Source organism: Chiloscyllium punctatum, chromosome 24 (genome assembly GCF_047496795.1).
Source record: "Chiloscyllium punctatum isolate Juve2018m chromosome 24, sChiPun1.3, whole genome shotgun sequence".
Lineage (NCBI taxonomy): Eukaryota > Metazoa > Chordata > Chondrichthyes > Orectolobiformes > Hemiscylliidae > Chiloscyllium > Chiloscyllium punctatum.
This window is the reverse complement of record NC_092762.1, coordinates 44,508,432-44,524,219: the sequence shown is the minus strand read 5'-3', so window position 1 is coordinate 44,524,219 and position 15,788 is coordinate 44,508,432. Positions and strand designations below refer to the sequence as shown.

Genomic DNA, 15,788 nt, shown 5'->3' with positions numbered 1-15,788 from the left:
TGGGGGAGAGTAGTGAGTATGGGATGGTAGAGGAGTGTAGTGAGCAGGAGGGCGGTGGGGGAGAGTAGTGAGTGTGGGATGGTAGAGGAGTGTAGTGAGCAGGAGGGCGGTGGGGGAGAGTAGTGAGTGTGGGATGGTAGAGGAGTGTAGTGAGCAGGAGGGCGGTGGGGGAGAGTGGTGAGTGTGGGATGGTAGAGGAGTGTAGTGAGCAGGAGAGCGGTGGGGGAGAGTAGTGAGTGTGGGATGGTAGAGGAGTGTAGTGAGCAGGAGGGCGGTGGGGGAGAGTGGTGAGTGTGGGATGGTGGAGGAGTGTAGTGAGCAGGAGGGCGGAGGGGGAGAGTCGTGAGTGTGGGATGGTAGAGGAGTGTAGTGAGCAGGAGGGCGGTGGGGGAGAGTAGTGAGTGTGGGATGGTAGAGGAGTGTAGTGAGCAGGAGGGCGGTGGGGGAGAGTAGTGAGTGTGGGATGGTAGAGGAGTGTAGTGAGCAGGAGGGCGGTGGGGGAGAGTGGTGAGTGTGGGATGGTAGAGGAGTGTAGTGAGCAGGAGAGCGGTGGGGGAGAGTAGTGAGTGTGGGATGGTAGAGGAGTGTAGTGAGCAGGAGGGCGGTGGGGGAGAGTGGTGAGTGTGGGATGGTGGAGGAGTGTAGTGAGCAGGAGGGCGGTGGGGGAGAGTAGTGAGTGTGGGATTGTAGAGGAGTGTAGTGAGCAGGAGGGCGGTGGGGGAGAGTAGTGAGTGTGGGATGGTAGAGGAGTGTAGTGAGCAGGACGGCGGAGGGGGAGAGTAGTGAGTGTGGGGTGGTAGAGGAGTGTAGTGAGCAGGAGGGCGGAGGGGGAGAGTAGTGAGTATGGGATGGTAGAGGAGTGTAGTGAGCAGGAGGGCGGTGGGGGAGAGTAGTGAGTGTGGGATGGTAGAGGGGTGTAGTGAGCAGGAGGGCGGTGGGGGAGAGTGGTGAGTGTGGGATGGTAGAGGAGTGTAGTGAGCAGGAGGGCGGTGGGGGAGAGTAGTGAGTGTGGGATTGTAGAGGAGTGTAGTGAGCAGGAGGGCGGTGGGGGAGAGTAGTGAGTGTGGGATGGTAGAGGAGTGTAGTGAGCAGGACGGCGGAGGGGGAGAGTAGTGAGTGTGGGGTGGTAGAGGAGTGTAGTGAGCAGGAGGGCGGAGGGGGAGAGTAGTGAGTATGGGATGGTAGAGGAGTGTAGTGAGCAGGACGGCGGAGGGGGAGAGTAGTGAGTGTGGAATGGTAGAGGAGTGTAGTGAGCAGGAGGGCGGTGGGGGAGAGTAGTGAGTGTGGGATGGTAGAGGAGTGTAGTGAGCAGGAGGGCGGTGGGGGAGAGTGGTGAGTGTGGGATGGTAGAGGAGTGTAGTGAGCAGGAGGGCGGTGGGGGAGAGTAGTGAGTGTGGGATGGTAGAGGAGTGTAGTGAGCAGGAGGGCGGTGGGGGAGAGTGGTGAGTGTGGGATGGTAGAGGAGTGTAGTGAGCAGGAGGGCGGTGGGGGAGAGTGGTGAGTGTGGGATGGTAGAGGAGTGTAGTGAGCAGGAGGGCGGTGGGGGAGAGTAGTGAGTGTGGGATGGTAGAGGAGTGTAGTGAGCAGGAGGGCGGTGGGGGATGGTAGAGGAGTGTAGTGAGCAGGAGGGCGGTGTGGGATGGTAGAGGAGTGTATTGAGCAGGAGGGCGGTGGGGGAGAGTAGTGAGTGTGGGATGGTAGAGGAGTGTAGTGAGCAGGAGGGCGGTGGGGGAGAGTAGTGAGTGTGGGATGGTAGAGGAGTGTAGTGAGCAGGAGGGCGGTGGGGGAGAGTAGTGAGTGTGGGATGGTAGAGGAATGTAGTGAGCAGGAGGGCGGTGGGGGAGAGTAGTGAGTGTGGGATGGTGGAGGAGTGTAGTGAGCAGGAGGGTGGTGGGGGAGAGTAGTGAGCAGGAGACAGTGTAAAAGAGTAGTGAGCATGGAATGGTGGGGGAAAGTAGTGAGTATGGGGGCAGCGGGGGAGAGTAGTCAGTCGGGGGATGCGGTGGGGCAGTGTGGTGAGTAGGGGAGCATTGTGGGAAGAGTAGTGAGTATGGGGGAGCGCAGTGGCGGGGAGTGGTGAGTGGAGGGGCAGTGTAGAGAGAGTAGGGAGCATAGGTTGGTAAGGGGAGAGTAGTTGCCTTCTCTGTCACAGGTTCCCAGCCTTCACCTTTGGGTTTCTGATGTTAACATCATCTTCAGCTGAAAACTGTATAACAGGTGCTGTGGAATCTATGATACAGGGGGGTGTACAGATACATAGGATGCAGTTTGATTAGATCTACAAGGCTGACCAGATATCTATGTTCCCAACCTCAGAGTGTCAGAGTATATGAGTTTGATTTTAATACTGTGCAAATTGGTATATTTTGAATGGGTTAAAACTGGATCTGGTTTTGTTGAATAGCATAGAGTTGCATTGTTGCTCCAGATGAGAGTGCACCTTTGAGCCTAGCTGTTCCTGTGGGTAATGGAGCATGTTCATTGATAGTCAGTGACAGTTATTGTCTGGAAAGCGTTAATGCAAACTAACATTTTCTAAACATTGCTTCCTTCTTAAAGGACATTACTTCAGCAGTTGAGAAAACTCCAAACCCTGGTCATGCATTCAACAGGCAGGACAGCACAGACAAGCACCTGTATCATGGTATGTTAATTAGACATTGCAATGTTCAATTTTGCTTAATGCCGTTACAAAACAGGTAAAATGGTGTTTCAAAATTGTATTGTGTTCCTATTCTACCGTCTGCCCTGTTATGTCACCAATCATCTGTTTGTTGAAGCAGGCATCAATCTGTCTTCCGTAACTATTTCTTTGCATTTCATTGTTCCAACACAAGCTCCAAACTGCTCGCTCCTATTCTGAGCTAATTCCCTTTGCTGAGGAACCCAGCCCTTTTTCTTCAATGGTTTAGCACAAATATCAGTTTCCATCTTTTCCTTCTGCACTCCTTTCCTGCCCCAAAAGCCAACCCATCCGAGAGAAGAACTCAACCTTTTTTCCATTTGAAAACCTACCACAAAGTCACCCATTTAACTGATTAATCAAATAATAAGCTATAAGCACTGCCCCTTAACAAAAGGAAAACAGAAAACAAGGGAGAGGACTAAATAAAAATAGCATTGGATACGGAGATAATTCTGGATTCTGTGATACTCACTTCTCTCAAATCTTTGTGGGCATTGGTGAAAAACCTAGCCCTTTTTAAATAAGTTAAACCACCACCAAATCACCCGAGTTACTCACTAAACAATTAACAAATGTTCGAGGAAAAGCAGGGCTTATGCCCAAAACGTTGATTCTCCTGTTCCTTGGATGCTGCCTGACCTGCTGCGCTTTTCCAGCAACACATTTTCAGCTCAATTAACAAATGTTACCCACTAGGAACAGCACAACTGTAAGAAATATAGAGGAGGGCAGAAAGAGACCCTGAGATACAATTAAAACAGGGTTGGAGATGGAAATAATGCACTCTTCACCCATAGGCAAGCATCTCCCTTAAATCATTGAGAATACTTGAGGAAAAGGCAGTCCTTTATTTTCCCCTTTTTTCATGTACAGAAGTGCTCCTACATACAACAGCATGTTTTTTTTCCCATCACTAAGTCACCTATAATATTTTGCTTTCATGTATTAATGATCACCAATAAATTACCCATGTTTTCCAGCTGGAAAATTTGTGGGCAGTTTGAGCCATCAGAGGTGAGGGAGACAGGAAGTGGGCTACAGCAAAATGGATTTGGAAGTGGAAGTGCTGCCCACCTCGCTCTAAAATTGTTGAGGGAAAGAATTTACTGGCATTTTAAAGAAATGTACAATTTACAGTGAAGGCAAAACTGTAAACAGAAGATAATGAAAGCACACAGGCAGCACGGTGGCTCAGTGGTTAGCACTGCTGCCTCACAGCACCAGGGTCCCAGGTTCAATTCCCGTCTCGGGCAACTGGCTGTGTGGAGTTTGCACGTTCTCCCTATGTCTGTGTGGGTTTCCTCCGGGTGTTCCAGTTTCCTTCCACAGTCCAAAGATGTGCAGGTTAGGTGAATTGGCCATGCTAAATTGCCCGTAGTGTTAGGTATAGGGGAATGGGTGTGGGTGGGTTGCTCGTCAGAGGTTCGATGTGGAGTTGTTGGGCCGAAAGGCCTGTTTCCAGACTGTGGGGAATCTAATTCACACTGCACATTAATCCTCTGTTCTCTGAAGATACAGAAGTGATGGAACATCAGCACAGTTCCTTTCAGAGCCATTTCCTAATGGCTCCAAAACTGAGTGGTTCTTTGCTTTCATCTTTTCAAGCTACTTCTGCTCCTCCTCCTTCTGTAAGTAAGATCATCCTCCTTCATTTTCTTGGTTGATTTTTTTTTAGGTTGCAAACCTAAAAACCCTTATTTAACCCTTTTTAAAATATGTACAAGTGCTCTTACAACTGAACGATTGCTTTATCCCCATTACCAAATCACCTGTGACTTTTTTTGATGATCTATTAACCATCACCAGTAAATTACCCACGTTTCCAATTGAGTAATTAACATGTAAAGTCTGTTAAACGCAATGCAAGTCAACAAGGGTGAGAGAGATGTAGTGAGAGGAGAAAAAGCAAGAATTTATAAGGATATTGCTGGGGTTGGAGGGTTTGAGCTACAGGGAGAGGCTTGGATAGGCTGGGTTATTTTCTATAGAGCATCAAAGGCTGAGGGGTGACCTTATAGTGGTTAATAACTCATGAGAGGCATAGATTGGTTAAGTATTCAAGGTCTTTTCCCCAGGGTAGGGGAGCCCAAAACTATAGGGTGTAGATTTAAGGTGAGAGAGAAAGATTTAAAAGGGACCTAAGGGGCAACTTTTCATGCAGAGGGTAGTGTGTGTATGGAATGAGCTACCAGAGGAAGTGGTGGAGGCTGATACAATTAAACATTTAAAAGGCATTTGGATTGGTGTGTGAATAGGATGGGCTTAGAAGGAAATGGGCCAAATGCTGACAAATGGGACTAGATTCATTTAGAATATCTAGTCAGCATGAACAAGTCAGATCAAGGGCTGTTTCCGTTCTGAATATCTCTATGACTGTATGACTGTACGTGCTGTAATGACCATTAGCCTCCTGTCTGAACTTTCTGGAGCATTTTCCTTGTTGATTAAATTAAAGTATATGGGATTGGGGTTAGCGCACTGACACTGAGAGAGAACAGGTTGATAGAGGGGAGACAGAAGGTAGAATAAATGGGTCATTTTATGAATAGCAGCCAGTGATCAATGGGGTATCACACAGATCAGGGCTTAAACCCAGATATTCACAGTTTATTGTGTTATGGACTAGGCCAGACCACTCAAAACATTCTTAAGCAGGCAGCCCAGACCATAACTTTGCAATTTGTTTCGGTAAGTGTACAGTGAAAATTACCCAGAGTAAGTTAACGAGGTTGACTACCAGGTTTAAAACAGACAAAAAAATTTATTTACAAAATTACACAATGAAAGACGAAGAACAGAATAAAGAACCCCTACAGAACTCAGTCTATCCAAACTAGACTTAAGTATGCTATTCTGAATATACACAACAGTCCCAATAAGTAAACCACCTTTAAAACACAGTACACAGGTGGTCAGATGCTTACAGGTTGAAGTTAGTAGGGCAGAAGAAAGAGTTTCCACACAGCTCACTGTTGAACTCCCAACCAGTTCTGAGAGAGCTGACCACTCCCCTTTCATTCTAGAGGTCACTTCTAAAACATGACCACTTTGGCCTGAAGTCTCATCTGTTTACATATAAACAAAAGGCCTCTCAAAATCCTTTTCATCTCTGTACCAAACCAGCCTGATCGGAGCCTGGCCTGGTTTATTACCCCACTGAAAAAAATCAAGGACACAGTCTCCTTGAGCCAAGGAACAGCTTTTAGAAAAAAAAGGACTAGATTTGTGGCAGTTGTGATGATTTAGATGTAATGTACTATCTTAGGTTTGTAGTTGACCCAAAGGTGGGTGAGAGGAGGAACTGTGAGGAGGGGGGGAGTCTCATAGCAATCTATAAAGGTTTAATAGGACTGGACAGGGTAAACACAGGATGTTCCTGCTGACTGGGAGTCACATAATGATATGGGGAGTGCCATTTAGCACTGAGATGAGAACTTTGTTCACCCAGAGAGTGGGGAGTCTGTCAAATTCTCTGCCACTGAAAGTGATTGAGGCTAAAACATTGAAAGTTTTCAAGAATGAGATGGCTAACGTTCTTAGAACTAAAGGGGTCATAGGCTATGAATGAAAGTTGGAACAGGGGACTGAGTTGGATGAGCAGCCATGATCATGTTGAATGGTGGAGCAGGCTGGAAAGGCTGAATGGTGTATTCCTGCTCCCTCTTTCCAGGTCAATGTTTCTATATTCACAAGATGGACCTCAATATTCAGCTCCATTGACTTCAATGGACAGAATATCCAATGTTGAGTTCCATTGACTTAGTTACATTGACTTTACTGGACAGATTCCGGATTAGTGGTGCTGGAAGAGCACAGCAGTTCAGGCAGCATCCAAGGAACTTCGAAATCGACGTTTCGGGCAAAAGCCCTTCATCAGGAATAAAGGCAGTGAGCCTGAAGTGTGGAGAGATAAGCTAGAGGAGGGTGGGGATGGGGAGAAAGTAGCATGGGTGAGTGGGGGAGGGGATGAAGGTGATAGGTCAGGGAGGAGAGGATGGAGTGGATAGGTGGAAAAGGAGATAGGCAGGTAGGACAAGTCCGGACAAGTCATGGGGACAGTGCTGAGCTGGAAGTTTGGAACTAGGGTAAGGTGGGGGAAGGGGAAATGAGGAAGCTGTTGAAGTCCACATTGATGCCCTGGGGTTGAAGTGTTCCGAGGCGGAAGATGAGGCGTTCTTCCTCCAGGCGTCTCGTGGTGAGGGAGCGGCGGTGAAGGAGGCCCAGGACCTCCATGTCCTCGGCAGAGTGGGAGGGGGAGTTGAAATGTTGGGCCACGGGGTGGTGTGGTTGATTGGTGCGGGTGTCCCGGAGATGTTCCCTAAAGCGCTCTGCTTGGAGGCGCCCAGTCTCCCCAATCAGGAGACCGCATCGGGAGCAACGGATACAATAAATCATATTTGTGGATGTGCAAGTAAAACTTTGATGGATGTGGAAGGCTCCTTTAAGGCCTTGGATAGAGGTGAGGGAGGAGGTGTGGGCACAGGTTTTACAGTTCCTGTGGTGGGAGGGGCAAGTGCCAGGATGGGATGGTGGGTTGTAAGGGGGCATGTACCTGACCAGGTAGTCACGGAGGGAACGGTCTTTGCGGAAGGCGGAAAGGGGTGGTGAGGGAAATATATTCCTGGTGGTGGGGTCTGTTTGGAGGTGGCGGAAATGTCGGCGGATGATTTGGTTTATGCGAAGGTTGGTAGGGTGGAAGGTGAGCACCAGGGGCGTTCTCTCCTTGTTACGGTTGGAGGGGTGGGGTCTGAGGGCGGAGGTGTGGGATGTGGACAAGATGTGTTGGAGGGCATCTTTAACCACGTGGGAAGGTAAATTGCAGTCTCTAAAGAAGGAGGTCATCTGGTGTGTTCTGTGGTGGAACTGGTCCTCCTGGGAGCAGATACGGTGGAGGCGGATGAATTGCGAATATGGGATGGCATTTTTGCAAGAGGTAGGGTGGGAAGAGGTGTAATCCAGGTAGCTGTGGGAGTCAGTGGGTTTGTAAAAAATGTCAGTGTCAAGTCGGTCGTCACTAATGGAGATGGAGAGGTCCAGGAAGGGGAGTGAGGTGTCAGAGATGGTCCAGGTAAATTTAAGGTCAGGGTGGAATGTGTTGGTGAAGTTGATGAATTGCTCAGCCTCCTCGCGGGAGCACGAAGTGGCGCCAATGCAGTCATCAATGTAGCGGAGGAGGAGGTGGGGAGTGGTGCAGGTGTAATTACGGAAGATCAACTGCTCTACGTTAATGGACAGAATATCCAATGTTCAGTTCCACTGACTTCAATGGACAGAATATCAGGGCAGTAGCATAGCATGTGATTAATGCTTTTATCAGCCACCCCAGTGGCTGCTTCAGTTCCCCAGTTTCTTTACTAGGTCAGATGTTTTTTAACTAAATAGACTGACATCTGAAGTAAATGTCTTTGTATTGTGTGTGAACAGAATGTGGGGCCTTTTGTGGTGAATGGTAGTTTCCCTACTCTTGAGTCAGCAAGGCCTGGGTTCATGTCCTACCTTCTTGAGAGATGTGTCACAACATCTCTGAGCAGATTGATTAAAAAAAATCCTAGGCAGAGACGGTTAAAATAGTATGAATCACCTGCGGCTAACCAGTGATTTGTATTGTGTTGGATATCAGTGGTTTGACAGCATTCTGGAACTGTGATGCCATTTGCATTTTTAGGAAGCAAGAGGAGAAAAGTAAATAGTATTTGGTAACTCTGAGTGTTCTGTATGCACTAGTATGAGAGACACTGATCCTTTAAGGCACTATCTACTTAATGCTGTTTCCTTCAGGTTATAGTCTGGGGGTTGCAGGGGGAAGCAATGGCCTAGTGGTATTATTGCTAGAGTGTTAATCCATTGAAACAGATAATGTTCTGGGGATCCAGATTTGAATCCCACCATGGCAGATGGTGGAACTTGAATTCAGTAAAAAATCTGGAACTAAGAGTCTAATGATGACCATGAATGTATTGTTGATTGTTGTACAAACCCATCTGGTTCACTAATGTCCTTTAGGGAAGGAAACTGCCATCCTTACCTGGTCTGGCCTACATGTGACTCCAAACCCACAGCAATGTGGTTGACTCTCAACTACCCTCTGGGCAATTAGGGACTGCCAACAAATTATGGCCTAGACAGTGACGCCTTCATCCTGCAAATGAGTAAGTGTGAGCTGTGTGACATTTGATCTCTCTCTCTCTCCAGGTGCTGATGCTGTCATTTGCTTTGGTTATTTTCCCCAGCTTCAGTTCATTCGGCTCCAATAAGGGTGGAAAGGAAGACGACTTCACTCCGGTACGAGGTTAGTATGACTCGGTTAAAATCCCCATTCCCTGGTCAGACCGCAGGGTATCTCTGAGTATTAGCAAAACAAAGAACTGATTAACATAACACTGGGCAATCAGTACACTCCAACAGCAGGCTCACTGATGAGCAACAGACACAACTCTCAATCTGATTTATACTCGATGTTAGCCTGATTAATTGACTCTCTTCTTTTTTTAAAATTTGAGAAGGTCAGTAAAAATCTCCTGCTATTGTATATTCACTGCCAAACGTTGACACCTGCAGTACAACAAATCTGAAATTATAGATGGGCATGAGTTTTTGAGAGAGGGAATTAGGATTGCAAGGTGTAAAAGGTGACTCATGTTGGTGAGGGATCCTCCCTTGTCTGTTCCCCGGGACGCACACCGAGAGAAACATCAAATGCGCCTGGAGGACCATCAACCCGGTGAAAGACGCTCTTTGATCTGTCCGAGACTTCTTGGTCTTCCAGAGCAAAAGGGTTGACCCCGACTGAGTGTTGCAGCCTGGCACATTCCAAGGTCCAGGACTATGTGCTGAGGGAGGCACTGAAGCTTGGGGCAGTGGCACAGTGGGGAAAGACCACTGTCGAAGGTCTCTGCTGAAGTTAAATGGGGGTCCATTTAGTTATTGGACCCTCCTGGTACCTCAAATGTATGTAAACAAATTCTTGTACAGGTAAGAAATGCTTGGGTTTGTTTGCTGGATAAAGTCAAACTCCAGTGTTTGTTTCTTCATACGCTATTGTACATAACTGAAATGCTTTAGTGACGATGTGTATAAAAATATGTTTATGAATAAAATATATTTTTGAATTAAATAAACCTTTCCCATGTCCTACAGAGTGGCTGAAATAGTGAGACCACTTTTAACCCAGTATTCTCATTAAGAAGCAGAGGTTACTGAATCGTGATATTAGGCAGGATGTAAAGTCAGCATTTCAGCCCATTCCCTGGTCAGACCGCAGGGTATCTCTGAGTATTAGCAAAAAAAAGAACTGAAATTTATAAAATATACTTCTTGATCATGTTACGTTGCAACCAAACAAGTCCTTTTTTTGAAGTGTGGATTTGACATAATGTGGGAATTGTCAGGGGCAATATGAACACAGCACGATCCCATAATCAGCAACACGATAATGACCATCTACTTTAGGGATGCTGGTTGAGCGATAGAGGGCATGGGGCGAAGACCTCTCCCTTGCAAATAACCATAAGATCTTTTAAGGCTGCCTGAGAAAGTAAATTACTTACTTTATTTTTCCATCAGATAACACCTCCAGCAGAACAACACTCCCTCAGTACTGAGTCTCTAGAAGTGCAGCACTCCCTCAATACTGATCCTTCAACAGAATTCCCTTAAGTGCTGGCTTTCCAACAATTCAGCCTCTCTGACAGCATAGAACTGCCTTAGAACACACTCTGCAGCAGTGCATCACTCCCTTACTAATGATCCTCCAACTGTTTAGTGCTTCTTTCATCGAACAGTCTCTCTTCCTCAGCTACACTAGCACCATCACCCACCTTTTCTTACATTACATTGATCACTGTATCAGCGCTTCCTTGTGCTCCCAGAAGGAGCTCAAACAGTTTATCCACACCTTCCACCCCGACCTCAAATTCATCTGGACCATCTCTAACACCTCCTTACCCTTCCTGGACCTCTCTGTCTCCATCTGCAGCAACCATTTCAGCACCAACATCTATTACAATCCCACTGGTTCACACAGCTACCTCAATCACTCCTCCTCCCACCCCGCCTCCTGCATAAATGCAATCCCTTACTCTCAATGTTTCCGCCTCTGCCGTATCTGCTCCCAGGAGGAGCAATTCCACTCCAGGACATCCCAGATGTCCTCCTACTTCAAGGACTGGAATTTCCCCTCCCCCGTGAACAACGATGCCCTTAACCACATCTCCTCCATTTCCCGCACCTCTGTCCTCAAAACAAACTCCTCTAACCACATCAAGGGTAGAGTCCCCCAGTCCTCACATTCCACCTCACTAATCCTTAAGCCCAACATATTATCATCCCCCACTTCCACCACCTGCAGTCTGACCCCACCATCAAAATATATTTCCCTCTCCACCCCTGTCTGCATTTCACAGGGACCATTCCCTCTGCGACTCCCTCTTTCGGTCTATGCTCCCATTGTCATACCTGGAACCTTGCCCTTCAGCCACAGGAGGTGCAAAACCTGCCCCCACACGCCCCCCCCATCACCTCCATCCAAAGCCCCAGCGAGTCATTCCAAGTCTGGCAAAGATTCACCTGCATTTCCTCCAACCTGATTTATTGCATCCATTGCTCCTGATATGGTCTCCTCTGCATCAGAGAGACCAAATGCAAACTCGAGGAGTGGTTCAGGGAACATCTATGGACCATATGCTCCAACCAATCCCACCTTCTGGTTGCTATCCATTTCAACTTGCCCTCCCACTCCCCCGATGACATGTCCATCCTCCTCCACCGTCAACACAAGGTCACACGCAAACTGGAGGAAGAATACCTCATCTTCGACCTCATTACCACCATATGGCCTTAACATAGAATTTACCAGCTTCCAAATCTCCCCATCCCCCACCTCCTCCCAGGCCCAGCCCTCCCTTTCCACTCCACCCCCTTAACCTGACCCTATCTGTCCAACTTCCTTCCCACCTATCTGCTCTCCTCTTCCCACTGACTACTCACAGCCACCTCCTACCTGCGTCCACCTATCGCCATCCCACGCACCATTCCCCCCATAGTAAAAAATGAGAAAATATATCAATTGCTGGGAATCTGGGAAGATAAATCTTTGAACAAATGCTGGAAACACCTCAGAATCAGGCAAGATTTGTTAAGAAAATAAAATGTTAACATTGTGCGAGCAGCCTTGAAGAGAATGCGATCTGATCAGCTACTGTGCCCATAAAAGTTATTCTTCTTTATTGTAACAACGACTATGAGTTATATAGCAGCCTTAATGCAGTAAAACTTCCAAAGGTACTTCACAGAACGATGTTTGAACAAAATTAAACACCAAGTTGGCTAAAGTAATTTTCAAAAAATTGCATTAATTCGTGGGGTATGGGCATCGTTGACTGGGCCCAGCATTTATTGCCCGTCCCTAGTTGCCCTTGAGCTGCCTTCTTGAAACGCTGCAGTCCATTTGCTTCACTCACAATGCCATTAGAGAGGGAATTCCAGGATTTTGACTCAACAACAGGGAAGGAATAGCGATCAATTTCCAAGTCAGAATGGTGAGCGATTTGATGGGGAATGTGCAGGTAGTGGTGTTGCAATGTATCTCCTGCCTTTGTCTTACTAGATGGAAGTGGTCGCAGGTTTGAAAGGTGCTGCCTGAGGATCTTTGGTGAACTTCTGCAGTGTATCTTGCAGACAGTATACACTGCTGCTCCTTATTGTCAGTGATGGAGGGAGTGGATGTTTGTGGATGTGCTGCCAATTAAGCAATTATAACATTGGATCAAATTTTCATTCGAGAAGTAGGTTTTAAGGATGCAGCAGTCTGTCCAACGCTGTGAGGTAATGTCTGTGTCCTTGCATCTACTGGGCTTCAGGCAGAAAACCAAGCAAAGTGATTTTATTTTAATGGTACAGTCCCTTCCTGCATGGGTAATGAAGAAGGTGTTTGGTACGCTCGCCTTTGTTGGTCAGTGCATTGAGTCTAGGATTTGGCAGGTCATGTTGCAGCTATACTGGACATTGGTTAGGCCATTTTTGGAATATTGTATTCAGTTTTCGTCTCCCTGTTGTAGGAAAGATATTGTTAAACTTGAAAGGGTTCAGAATAATTTACAAGGATGCTGGCAGGGCTGCAGGGTTTGAGCTATAGGGAGAGGCTGAACAGCCTGGGGCTGTTTTCCCTGGAGCATCAGAGGCCAAGGGGTGACCTTATAAAGGTTTATAAAATCATGAGGTGCATGGATAGAATGAATAGCCAATATCTTTTCCTCAGGATCTGGGAGTCCAAAACTAGACGGCAAAGTTTTGAGGTGAGAGGGGAAAGATTTAAAAGGGGCTTAAGGGGCAAATGTTTCCCATAGAGGGTGGTGTGTGTATGGAATGAGCCAGAGGAAGTGGTGGAGACTGGTGTAATTACAACATTTAAAAGGCATCTGGATGGGATATGAATAGGAGAGGTTTAGAGGGATATGGGCCAAGTGCTGACAAATGGGGGTAGATTAATATGGAATATCTGTTGGGGTGAACAAGTTGGACTGAAGGGTCTATTTCTGTGCTGTACATCTCTATGACGCAGTATATTCAGACTGTATCAGTCACTACTGATCCTCAACAAATTGGCAGGTTCTTGACTGGAATTAAACATAATGGCATCTCTATCTGAAGAGTTGAATGAACCTTTATATTACCTTTGTAGTATTTTCCAGGTCTCTGCATGATCTGGAGTCGTCTCGGGTGTTTCAGGTGTTGAGCAGTCCCCATAGCCACGCAGCAGGAGAGAAGTATTCAGAATGGAATGATCAGCTTCATGTAGAGAGCAGAGGTACAGCCAACAAACAAGACCAGACTGTGAATGGCAAAGAACTCACTCAAGATACTGAAAGCCACGCGCCTAATGGGTCCAACTCTTCGCTGAGGATTGGTGACATTGCCAAAGGAGTCACCATCCTTGAAGATCTCAATCCTGAGGACCACATTGAAGACCCTGTTCGAGGACACTCACCATGGACTGAACTGACCCCTGACCACAGAGATGGAATGTAGGGGATTTGGAAATCTGGGACTTATCTTTTAAAGGGGAAAGGAATCATGACTGATCAAACATGGGAGATCAGAATAAGATATACACCATTCCAACAAAATACATTGTATCAGTTCTCCCTTATACATCAGAGCCAGCCCCTCAGTCTCAAATTAGCTGTATTGCACAGTCCAGATATTGCTCTGATCTGCCCTATCTTGGCTTAACCGGGTACAACTCTAATTTTTTTTTAACAGGAAGTATCAGTCTTAATGACATTACTCTGAACAATCATTACGTTAATATTCAGTATACTGATTGATATTTCTCAAAACTAATCACTGTTGACAACAGTTAGTAAGAATGAAAGGAGTAAGTGTGTAGAAACTATACTGTTTTGCTTCTTGTTATAATGCTAGATACCCTTTTGCCCTTATTTGAGGCTGGGTCAGAAGTGTGCTCTGAGGTCACTGGATCTCTGTGGTGATATTGTATTGTGAGTTGGCCCTCTTTCTGGTTTGCACATCTGAACTTCACATTTTCTGAGGTTATCCATCTCACACGGTTTCAACTGTTCTTGTGGTGCCTGATGTTTGTACTTCTCCAGTGAAGATGGTGATAGATGGGCAGGCTTTGATAGGTAAAGAATGAACCCCTGGCCATCTTACCAAAGCTTCCCGTGAGCACCAACATGGAGATCGGTTGGCTACGAGGTCAGATGCTTTGACAGGGAGACTGCAGGATTCTCCATAATGAGCTGAATGAGATTTTGTCCCCTGTACTTTTCTTGTGACCCGACTGAGTGAGAAAGAAGTCAATCTGGCTCTCTAAATCTCTGCATGTGCAGTGTTTTTGTCCCTCACTAAATCCCCATTTACAGACTCCATTCTCTCTCACCAGAGCCCACTCACCAGACCCTCCTCTCCCATTATCCACCCTGTACTGCCATCTCCTGCCTCAGTAACAATCCCTCACCATACCTATCACCCACCCCCATCTCCCCCTACCCTCACCTTTCACCCCCTCAATGTCCAGGCCTCCGCATCTTCTGCTCCTTCACCCTCTATCATTCCCCATACATGATACTACTTTCTGAATGTGCTAGTTGTTGCTTTATACTCTTATTCCTTCCCAAAAAAATTTATAACATTCAATTGATGTTCACTGAAGTGATTTTTTTATAAAGATTTCACTGCCACAATCAGAATAAATGCAAATCATTAAAATTCCAAAATTTTAAAAGTGTTGAATATGTTTGTGTGTTTTTTTTCACACTTTGAAACTACCATGAGCCACCTTCTCCTCACTATATACTGGAAGATAATTGTTAAGCTGCAAATTTTCATCTCAAGCTCAAAAATGGTCAATGGTGGGAAAAGCACGTGGCTTAATTGCTCAGTTTCAATTGTGGATCATTTTAATCGAGGTTTAACAAATCATGAAAGGCATGGATAGGGTGAATGGCCAGTCTTTCCCCAAGTATAGGAGAGTCCAAAACTCGAGGGCATAGATTTAAGGTGAGAGGGAAAAGATTTAAAAGGGACCGAAGAAGCTAGAATTTTTAGCAGAGGATGGGTGCATGTATGGAATAAGCTCCCAGAGGAAGTGGTGGAGTTGGGTACAGTTACAACATTTAAAAGGCATCCGGATAGGTATATGATTGGGAAGGGTTTAGAGGGATATGGGCAAAATGCTGGCAAATGGGACTAGATTAATATAGGATATCTGATCGGCATGGATGATTTGGACCGAAGGCTCTGTTTTGGTGCTATACATCTCGATGGATCTATGACTCTAATTGCTGTAACTGTTCATGATAACACAAATGTTGGGACCCACAAAGTAAGCCATGCCATAGGACCATCTTAACAAAACAAATACCAAGATTTTTCCCATTAGTATGGAAAGGAGCAATGAGACTCTTGCAATGTTTGGAAATTTGCAGTGTATTGAACCACGTTATAATAGATTTCCACTGTAGTAGGACACCATTCAAATATACAAAGCATTTGCTCACTAACACTGTTAATGGAGTTCACCCATACTTGAAACATAGAATACAAAAGCCATGGAAAGGACAATGCTTCCTGAATATTAACA

The 15,788-nt window shown here is 46.3% G+C and overlaps 1 protein-coding gene across 5 annotated transcripts in view; it reads left to right on the top strand.

Annotated features, from left to right (window-relative positions):
* Positions 1–14,932, top strand: part of LOC140494513 (cyclic AMP-responsive element-binding protein 3-like protein 3) — a 100,565-nt gene extending 85,633 nt beyond the window's left edge. For 4 of the 5 annotated variants that reach the window (XM_072593774.1, XM_072593773.1, XM_072593770.1 and 1 more), the window contains 3 exons: positions 2,560–2,644; positions 8,879–8,975; positions 13,365–14,932. In XM_072593774.1, the coding sequence (XP_072449875.1) occupies positions 2,560–2,644; positions 8,879–8,975; positions 13,365–13,711 (529 nt within the window). In that variant the 3' untranslated portion in view covers positions 13,712–14,932. The remainder of the gene's footprint in view (positions 1–2,559; positions 2,645–8,878; positions 8,976–13,364) is intronic. The other variant, XM_072593775.1, reaches the window with a different exon arrangement.
* The last annotated feature ends 856 nt before the right edge of the window (positions 14,933–15,788 follow it).